This window comes from Mus caroli, unplaced genomic scaffold (assembly GCF_978045245.1).
Source record: "Mus caroli unplaced genomic scaffold, Mus_caroli_1 scaffold_6, whole genome shotgun sequence".
In the NCBI taxonomy this organism is placed as follows: Eukaryota; Metazoa; Chordata; class Mammalia; order Rodentia; family Muridae; genus Mus; species Mus caroli.
Genome location: NW_028227261.1, coordinates 19,371,691 through 19,382,500, shown reverse-complemented (window position 1 = coordinate 19,382,500; position 10,810 = coordinate 19,371,691). Strand labels below are relative to the sequence as shown.

The 10,810-nt window shown below is 48.0% G+C and overlaps 1 protein-coding gene across 2 annotated transcripts in view; it reads right to left on the bottom strand.

The window, feature by feature from the left end:
• Window positions 1-1,099, bottom strand: part of Cda (cytidine deaminase) — a 29,611-nt gene extending 28,512 nt beyond the window's left edge. For both annotated transcript variants that reach the window (XM_021161185.3, XM_085838384.1), the window contains exon 1: window positions 889-1,099. In XM_021161185.3, the coding sequence (XP_021016844.1) occupies window positions 889-1,042 (154 nt within the window). In that variant the 5' untranslated portion in view covers window positions 1,043-1,099. The remainder of the gene's footprint in view (window positions 1-888) is intronic.
• Window positions 1,100-10,810: the final 9,711 nt, after the last annotated feature.

Here is a 10,810-nt window from a genome sequence, read left to right as displayed (position 1 = left end):
CACCTGTCCACACCATGTCCCAACTGAACATGTCCTTAAGTTTACCAAGCTCCCTCCTTTCCTCCTCCTTTCTCCTTCCTTCCCTCCTCCCTCTCCTTCCTTCTTCCCTCCCCCTCCTCCCTCCTTCCTTTTCCTTCCTTTCCTCCCTCCTCCTTCCTTACCTCCTTCCTCCCCTCCTTCCTCCCTCTCTTCCGCCTTCTTCCCTCCCTCCTCCTTCTCTACCACTCCCTCCTTCCCTTATTCTCTTTCCTCTCCTTTTGCTCCCCTAAGACCAGACCCTTGTGTGAGCGAGTACCACACCATAGCTGCAGCCCATTCTGGCCTGCTTGAGTGTCTATAAACATGAGCTCAAGGCAGATCCTTGTTAACTCAGTACAGACTGCTGGATTCCCAGACGGTGTCTGGATCCTCTCCTCCAAAAACAAACAAACAAAACTCTGTCTGGAGTGCAGGAAGGTGGGGCTTTGGGAGCTCCAACCCTGGGTCCCATCACCAGTGCCTCCTGTAACTTAGGTCATGCCTCTGGCCTCAACTTCTTCATCTTAAAATGGGTCTAATATTGGGCAGGAGGTCAGAGAAAGAACTAACGGATGGGAGGTGAATACTGGGCATACAGGACACTCAGTAAGTAATCCGAGTCTCCTGCCATGCGGGCCGTGGACGGTCTTCATTTTGGCTTCTCCCTCTAATCTCACGTGCAAATTCCCTTCTCCACTCCAGACTTCTAAGAACAGAGAGGCACTGTGCAGATAAGCAGTTGAGTGAGCCCACAGCCTGGGTGGGAGCAGGGAAGGAGCAGTGAGGAGGGGACCACGCTGTTTCTCCTCTTCACCTGTACCTGGGCCCCATCCATGCTGCCCCAGAGTAGACTCCGGCGCCAGCCCTTACCAGAGAAGATCCTCCCGTCCCCGGTGAGCAGGGCAGCCCCCACAGGGAAGCGGCTGTAGGGGCAGTAGGCTGACTTCTTGGCCTCACGGGAGGACAGCAGCAGCCGCTGGACGTGCTCGGGCTCCACGGCACAGGAGGGGCGTTCCTGGGCCATGTCGGTCCGAGGCCGGTGAGCTGGTCGCTGCAGAGGAGAGGAAACCGGTGCTGGCCGTCTGCCCGCACTGGCCAAGAAGAGGTGGCTCCTCCCCCGGGGCGTGTCCCTGCGCTAGAGGGAGACCTGGAGGCTGGCGGGATGCTGGCCAGGACTTGGCAGCCCAGTGAGTCTCCCAGGGCTGGAGCCCAGAGGATATGGAGTTTACGACTGAGCTGCGGGGATCCCACGGTGGACCGGTATGTGGTGCCCACCAGTGAGACAGTTTCCTTTAACAACTTCACTCACTGTCAACACAGATTAAGAGTGGGCCACAGGGCGGGTGCCACCTCAGTGGATGGCTGTAGACACACAGTCCCAGGGAGGAGGATTCTGGGTGGGTCTGTGTGATACCTGAGGTCAAAGCTCAAAGGATCCTGATTCCTCAGAATATTTAATGGCTTGTTTTTTACACCGAGAGAAGGGATCAGGCTGAAAGTTCAGAACTTGGGCAACCATGTCAGCGTGCCAAGTCAGAAGGTATGTGAAGCCTCGGGAAATGTCTCTCTTTTCAGTAGCTTGGCTTCATTTCCTTCCTGTCCTAACCTAGCCATTAAAACCATCCCAGCTGGAGGGAAACAGGGCCCTCCTTCTTCCTCCCTCCCTCCCTCCCTTCCTCCCTTGCTTCCTTCCTTCCTTCCTCTTCATGGACCTTGTTGGGTTGGTGGTACCGGAAATGGATTTACACCCTGGCCTTTCTCTTTTTCTCACACATAAATGTTAGTGAGTTCCTTGTCAGACATCCGCAGGTTCGCTCTGTCTACAGTGGGGGTAGCAACAGACGTGTGGGAGCTTTGGATTAGAGTGGGCTGTGGCTTGGGTTGCAGATCTCCGTTTATTAGCTCTCCCACGAAGAGCTGCGCTACCTCTCCGAGCCTCAGTTTCTTTATCTACAAAATGGGTGCACAATTGGCAGTCCCTTCCTGTGGTTACCAGGCTGAGATGATAATATGGTCCAGGTAGCCTGTGGGGAGAGGATGTAGAAGTGGCACATGGGAACACTTCAAACAAACCGGCTTATTGTCCTTAAGTGACTTGGCCAAGTCCATAGAGAGTGGGCCGGATTGCAGGCAGCACATCCAGACAGGTCCAAGTGTCGCCGGATTGTCACCATGCAGGAGTGAATCCGCAGCTTCTCTGAGGGCTTGTGTGGTGCTGAGGACTGGGAGGAAGAAGGCAGGAGAGAGCAGAGAATGGGGCAGCATCTCCCCACCCCCACCCCACCCCCACGCCACCCCCACCCCACCCCACAAGCAGACACCTCTGCCCAATAGTCTAGCAACCCTGTACCCAGGACCCTGGGCTCCTAGCCATACATAGATGAAACCCATGCCCGGCAGTGCCAGTGCCTGGTGGGTAAGTTTTGCCTCATTTTCTCCCGACATCTCCCTCCATTACGTGTCCTCTTTCACCATTTCCAGACTCAAGAGGCTCTTATGCCCCCCTATCCCCCACCCTCCAGGCCCCAAAACCGGCACCAAGGACCAAGCCCTCCAGTTGCTCATTCTCCTGGGTAGGGACTTTCAGTGTGAGGACAGGTCTGTGGATGTAACTGATGCGGGACTTTCTCTAAAATGTTTAGGGGGCAGGTATAATTACCATTGGGAAAAAGATGGTGGTGTTCTCCATCCGAACAGCAGGCCTGGCATAGAATTCAATGTGTAGTCTCCTCTATTCACCTCACCATGAGAAGATAAAGGGACAGGAAAGGGACAGGCAGGAGGGCTCAGCTGGTAATGGGCTTGGCCAGCAGGCTTGACAACCTGAGTGAGGGCCCTAGAAGACAAAGAAATGACTCTACAGAGCTGCCCACTGACCCTTAAGTGCATGCGCATGCCATGGTGAGTATGCACCCAGAGTCACATGGCACAAACAGCACGTTTACTCATGTGCATACACACACACACACATACACACACAGAGAGAGAGAGAGAGCGAGAGCTTTTGTGCTTTTCTTTCCTTGAGTTGCTTAGCTTGTACTCCCTCTTGAGTATGTACTATAATTCTTTCCTTTTAAAAATATTTTATGTTTATTATTGTTTAAAGATTTATTTATTTATTATATGTAAATATACTATAGCTGTTTTCAGACACACCAGAAGTGGGCGTCTGATCTCATTAAGGATGGTTGTGAGCCACCATGTGGTTGCTGGGATTTGAACTCAGGACCTCTGGAAGAGCAGTCAGTGTTCTTAACTGCTGAGCCATCTCTCCAGCCTCCACTTATTATTATTATTATTGGTTTTTTTTCGAGACAGGGTTTCTCTGTGCAGTCCTGGCTGTCCTGGAACTCACTCTGTAGACCAGGCTGGCCTCGAACTCAGAAATCCTCCTACCTCTGCCTCCCAAGTGCTGGGATTAAAGGTGTGTACTACCACACCCGGCTCACTTTTGGGGGCGGGGGGGCGGTTTCAAGACAGGGTTTCTCTGTATAGCGCTGGCTCACTTATTATTTTTAACATAAGTTTTTGTGCAGTGTGCCTATGTGTGAGCATGTGCATGTGAGTGCAGGTACCAGTGGAGGCCAGAGAAGGGCGCTGGATCCCCTGGAGCTGGCATTACAGGAAGTCGTGACGTGTCTGATGTGGATGCTGGGAACTGAACTCAGAACCTCTGGAAGAGCAGCAAGGTCTCTTAAGCTCTGAGGCACCATGTGGTTAATCTCTGCAGCCACCTGGGCCGTCTCTTTAGCTCCTGTCTTCTGTTTCCTTCTTAACATCTATCCCTCTCTTCCCTATTTCTGTCTCTATTCCTTCCTCCCTTCAGTGCTTAACCTATAGTTAAATCAGTCTTAAAAGCAGCCTGTGGTGATGGCACACACTTTTTTTTTTTTTTTTTTTGGTTTTTTCGAGACAGGGTTTCTCTGTGTAGCCCTGGCTGTCCTGGCACTCACTTTGTAGACCAGGCTGGCCTCGAACTCAGAAATCCGCCTGCCTCTGCCTCCCGAGTGCTGGGATTAAAGGCGTGCGCCACCACGCCCGGCTGGCACACACTTTTAATGCCAGCACTTGGAAGGCAAAAAGGCAGTCAGGTCTCTGTGAGTTCGAGGCCAGCCTGATCTATAGAGTGAGGTTCAGGAGAGCCAGGGCTACACAGAAAAACCCTGTGTCCAAAACCAACCAAACTCTTACAAAGTTAAACTAGTTGCAAACTGACTCATCCTGGCATAAATTATTTCTGGCATAAATCAAGACCTGAGGAGAATTCTGAGGAGAATGCCTCAGAGCCGGCAATCCTGAACTGTACCCTTGCTTCTTCAGACAACCTCAGCCCTTGCCAGGCCCAGCTCTGGTCTCCTGGAGTCCACAGCGCTAGGACTCTGGTAACTGCCAGGCGACTGCCTTTGACTCCTTCAAAGCTCTGAACCTGAGCTTGGCATAGATGGAGACTGTACCCATGGCAGCTCAGCAGTGCGGAGACTGGGAGCCAGTGATGACTCAAGGGGTCTTCATAGAAGGGAGTGGGATGTCTGTTGAATGGAGCACGAGCGAACTTGGCAGCCTGCTTAGAGGTAAATTATAGATCAATAATATTATCAGAATTTTCTAAATATATTCTACTTTATACAAAATTAGGGAAAGTCAGTTGTCTTGCTAGAAGAACATGAATATCTAAGGAGAGGTCTTTTATTTTTTCTACCTTTGCGCTCTCTCTCTCTCTCTCTCTCTCTCTCTCTGTGTATGTATGTGTGTGTATGCACGTATGTAGTGTGTATGGGTGTATGTGTGTGTGTGGTGTGTATGTGTGTGTAGTGTGTGGTATGTGTGTATGTGGTGTGTGGTATTGTATATGTATGTATGTATGTGTGGTGGTGTGTGTGTATGTGGTGTGTATATATGTAGTGTGTGTATGTGTGTGTGTGGTGTGTGTATGTGGTGTGAGTGTTGTGGTGTGTGTATGTGTGTATGATTGGTGTGTGTGGGGGTGTGTGGTGTGCTCATGCACTCATCCTAGAGGAGGACATTGGATGTCTTCCTCTGTCACTCTCTCACCATACGCATTGGAGCAGGGTCTCTCACTGAACCTGGAACTCACTGGTTTTTGGCTAGGCTGGTAGCCAGGTCTCACCTACCCCAAGATGAGCTTGAATTTCACTTTTTAACACTTGTTGATTAATTGACTGGTAGGTTCTGTGTGTGTGTAGAAACTGTGTGCTACAGTGCATGTGTGAAGCTTGTGGGGGCTGGTTCTCTCCCTCCACCATATAGGTCCTGGGGATCGAACTCAAGTCATCAGGCTTGCAAGGACCTTTCACCTACTGAGCCATCACAGTGGCCCAAGGGTGGTGACCTTAGGAGGTTTCTTCCTAGTGTAAGCTATGAAGCAGTAGGTGTTATTTATTTATTTATTTATTTATTTATTTATTTATTTATTTATTATATGTAAGTACATGGTAGCTGTCTTTAGACATACTAGAAGGGGGCATCAGATCTCATTACAGATGGTTGTGAGCCACCATATGGTTGCTGGGATTCAAACTCAGGACTTTTGGAAGAGCAGTCAGTGCTCTTTTTTTTTTTTTTTTTTTTGGTTTTTTGAGATAGGGTTTCTCTGTATAGCCCTGGCTGTCCTGGAACTCACTTTGTAGACCAGGCTGGCCTCGAACTCAGAAATTCGCCTGCCTCTGCCTCCCGAGTGCTGGGATTAAAGGCGTGTGCCACCACGCCCGGCACAGTCAGTGCTCTTAACTGCTGAGCCATTTCACCAGTCCGGTCAGTGTGTTCTTGGAGAATTTATGCTGCCACCCTGCTGTGATGGTGTGTCTGGTCTTTTATGATCCCTCTGGTCCCTCCAGGAAGACACTTGCTATGAATCAATGAGGAAAGGACACAGAGCAGATGTTGTTGGAAGAGTGAGGAGGGAAGGAAAGACATTATCATCTGTTCAGTGGGTCATGGGCCGTGGAGGGAAGCCTGAGAGTTTATCTGTCTTTGTCCATGTGACATCTGCTGACTGTTGTAAAACCTGGTTAGCTTTAGCTGTCAATACAACTTAGAGTCCCAGGAGAAGGGAATCACAATGGAGCGATTACCTAGATCACATTGGCCTGTGGGCATGTCTGTAGCGAGTGCCTGGATTGCTAATTACTATATAGGAAGATCCAGCTCACCGTGGGCAGCACCATTCCCTAGGCCTGTGCTTCTGAGCTGTATAAGAAAGCTAGCTAAGCATGAGCCTCTAGGCAAGCCAGCAAGCACCATTGCTTTAAGCTTCTGCTTGAGTTCCTGCCCTGACTTCCCTCACTGTTGAACTGTGACCTGGAAGCCAAATCCACCCTTTCTCCCCAAGTGGTCTTTGGTCAGTGTTTTATCTCAGCAGCAGAAGGGAAGGCAGAACATTGTTTTTGTTTGCTACAGCTCTCAGTTACCCCAGAACTTCAGAGATTCTGATGCAGTGGGCAGTGGACAGGCCAGGGAGTCGGTCTGTGGATCAGACAGTCAGATAATTCTTTTCTTCTGGGTGCAGAGGCACGTAAACTCTGCGTCCTTCTGGCTTCAGAAAGTTAGGATAACAGTGGTGTCCCCACTGATGAGATAGGATCCACAGGGTTACAACTCTGCTAGGAGAGACTGCCTGCATCTTTTATTTTGCTTCTTTCAGGGGAGAACCCCTGGTGGGCTGCCAATCATTGTCAGCAGATACTGGCAACACGAGCCAATCAGAAGCCCCCTCCGTTCTGCTGAGTTGGTGGGAATGTGTTTCCCACTGAGGCTGTAACTACTGCTGATAGCCGGCCTCCAGTGGTCCAGAGAGCTTGCTTGCAAAGTGAAGCCACCATGAAGATGCAAGGCTAAGAGAGGGAGAGGGAAGACACTGTCTAGCAGGCCTGAAGGCATACTTGCCCCTTAGTGAAGCCAATACACTCCCTTCTAGCTTAGGCCTGTTTGAGTTTTCGGCTCTGTCAACCTCATAGGCCTGAATGATATATATACTAATTCCTGGGATTATTGTCTTTTTTGGGGGGGTGGAAGATTCCTGCCCCCCCCAATATTTTTTATGTGTTTGTGTCTCTGTGGGTGTGATATACAGAAACCAGAAGAGGGTGTCAGATTCTCTGGAATTGGAGGTTGTGAGCCGCTGGATATGAGTTCCCAGGAAGCAAACGCAGAAAGAGCAGAACGCGTTCTAACCACTGAGCCATCCGTCCAGCCCGGGGATGGTCAGAACCAAACCAGCTGAGCTACCTCTTAGGACAGCGCCTAGTGCAGCAAGGATTCAACAAGTGTTACAACTTCACAAGTGTTATAATGATGGCTGTGTGCTGGGCCCTGCTCCGGTCACCACCTGATGACGAGAGGTGTATTCCAGTGAGGGAGACAGAAAATCAACGGGTGCAAAAGACTGTAACACACAATTAGGACCTGGGGCCTGTGGCAATGCTGAAGACCTAATAGTCTAGAGGGAGGGTGGGCTGGGTAGGCTGGGAAAGCTTTCTAGATGACAGAGCCCAGGAGGAGTCTTAAATGATGGGGGCAAGGGTGTTGGTGGCAGACAAGGTGGGTGTAGCAGAAGATGCCATCAGAGTCTCCTGACATCCTTTAGCCACGCCATGATCGCTCCCAGCTTTTGTAGGCAGTCCTAGACATTACTGTGACTCTTCCCTTCAGCATCCTCTTGTCAGAGGAGTAAAAGCAGTCTACACTGAGAGTAGGCCAGACTATCAGGGCCCTAACACTTCCTGGAGGAGGGGGATCTCTGATATATATCTAAAGACCCCTAAACTCAAGGAGAGGACAGACATTGTAATAGAAAAGCAGACAAAGCCTGAGGCAGGCATTCCACAGAGCAAGCCAGAGTGATGGTTCATGCCTGGGAAGCTGAGGCAGGAGGATTACTGATAGTTTGAAGCTGGCCTGGGCCGTAGAGACACTGCTTCAAACAATAAAATAGGAGCCTTTCAAAAGCTTGGAACCTTTAGACTTGGCCATATGAAACTCAATCTGGACTCCGTACAGTACTTTGTAGACAAATACTACTGAAGGCTGAAAACTAAAACAGAAAAAAAGGAAATAGCAGATTTTTAATGGGGCATACAGTAATTATGGGAAATCAGCCAGAGATGTTAGGAAAGAGCACAGGAAGCACTTGGTCAACTTCCTTAGTTTCCACAGAAATGAATGGGATGCAACTGACATGTCCATTAGAACAGCACAGAGAAAGAAACCGGGTAAATGTCCCACCACTGGGAGCCGGGCACTAAGGAGGCAGAGGCAAGCAGATCTCTGTGAGTTCAAGACCAGCCTGATCTACATAGTGAGCCAAGTCCAGGCCAGCCTGGGGTACACTGTGAGACTCTGTCTAAATATAAGAATAAAACAAGGGCTAGCTGGAGTGCTGGAGAGATGGCTCAGCGGTTAAGAGCACTGGTGCTCTTTCAGAGGTCCTGAGTTCAATTCCCAGCAACCACATGGTGCCTCACAACCATCTGTAGTGGGATCCAATGCCCTCTTCTGGTGTGTCTGAAAACAGCTACAGTGTATTCATCTTTTTTAAAAAATGTAGGAATAGAGCCAATCCGTATAGTGCGAGTTTGCAATACTAGCAGGTGAGAGGCTGAGGTAAATTGATCTACATGGTGAGAACTTCCGGGGGTGGGGGGGTTTATTGGACTATTATTGGAGTCAGCTCAGTTAACCAGTTGAAGGGGACTTTTTCTGTTCCTGGTACTTGGAAGCTCAAGACTGGCCTGGTCTACATTGTGACTTTAAGGCCAGCTATGGGTACACAGTGAGACCTTATTTAATACATGCACAACGCAAACACACACACACACACACAAGTGCACACACACACAAGCTCGCGCACTCGCACAAACACACACACACACATACACACACAGGAGAGAGTCATATTTGTGCCTAACTGATCCGTTAGGTTCTGGGAAAGGTTTGCTAAACTCTGACTACAGCTTTTTGCTTTTGTGTGTTTGTGTTTGTGTGTGTGTGTGTGTGTGTGTGTGTGTGTGTGTGTTTCGAGACAGGGCTTCTCTGTATAGGTCTGGCTGTCCTGGAACTCACTTTGTAGACCAGGCTTGCCTTGAACTCAGAAATCTGCCTGCCTCTGCCTCCCCAGTGCTGGGATTAAAGGCATGCACCACCACGCCTGGCGTGCCTGGCCCTGACTACAGCTTTAATTCATACATATTTTAATGTTGCTTTACATCTTTTGCTGCTATAAGGGGCATTATTTAGTAATTATTATATCTTATTAATTTTTTCTTTTAAAAATATGTATTTCTCTATTTGTTATCCTAAAAAAAGAAAAAGAAAGAAAGGAAGAAAGAAAGGAAGGAAGGAAGGAAGGAAGGAAGGAAGGAAGAAAGAAAGAAAGAAAGAAAGAAAGAAAGAAAGAAAGAAAGAAAGAAAAGAAAGAGAGAAAAAGTCAGGGCCAGAGAGATGGTTCAATGAAACCAGGAGCTTGCTGATTGAATAATCTGAGTTTGATTCTCAGGACCCATGTGGTAGAAGGAGAAAATTAATTCTCATAATTTGTCCTTTTATCTTCACACACACACCATGCTATGTGCTCATCCCCTCCAAGTAAATAAATAAATGTAACAAAAATTTAAAGTATTAAAATTGCTACTCTTGCCTCCCTCAATGTTGATGTTAATAGTGTAAAATTGTCTTTATTTAGGGCTCATCAACCTTCATAATGCCCTACCCCTTTGGTTGTCTTGTGAAACCTAGGGAAACATTTTGAAAATGATGAAATGTATTGAAATAATTACTAGAATAATTAAAATATTTGTGATATCAGTGTATATAATTTGTTTTAAACAGGGTCTCATTATATATTCTGGCTGACCTGAAAGTCACTGCGTAGACCAGGCTGGCCCTGAACTTACAGAGATCCACTTGCCTCTGCCTCTGAAGTGCTGGGCTGAAAGGCTTATACCACCATACCCCAGCGAGTATGCATACATTCTAATTAATGCACCAAATAGCATGATCCAGAAATTGGCTTATTAGTTATTGTGACTTTGAAGGAGCAGCCAAAGTAAAAAATATTTATCAGTCAATAAGTTAATCCCTGTAATAAAGTGATATGGAAACAGAATTTATATTGGGGTCAAAGTCACTGAAGCTGATAATTATCCCCAGTTATTGCTCGCATTTATAAAACGGTAAGGTTAAATGTTTATTAGCAGCTAGTGAAATTTTCTTTCCAAATTCATAGATTCCATAGGCCCCGAGATAGCAAAGCTCGTTCTTATTTTTAGACTTTTGGTCCTTTTAAAGCAGATTCTGCTCCAAGTGGCATTATCACTGCCTAAAAAATAAAAACAACCCACCCAGCACTGGGGAGGCGGAGGCCGAGGCGGAGGCCGGCAGATCTCTGAGCTCTGAGTTCTAGGCTCGCCTCATGTACAAAGTGAGTTCTAGGCCTGACAGGGTTATGTAACGAGAGCTTGTTTCAAAACAAACATGGCAGATAGGGAGAGATGCTTCCGTGTGTGGGAGCATCAGCTGCTCTCACAGAGGAGCAAGGTTCGATTCCCTGCACCCACATGGAGTTCACAACCATCTCTAACTCCAGGTCCATGTGATCAAACTTTTCTTTTTTTTTTTTTTTTTTTTGAGAAAATACAACTACAGAACATTTCTTTATTTTTCACTAAGACTTCCCCAGAGGATAGAACTAACCTTGTCCCCACCCTACCCCCTACGAAGAGTTAGTACGCTCACTGCTTAAAGCAGACTCAAACAGTTTCAAGGAGTGGAACCAACC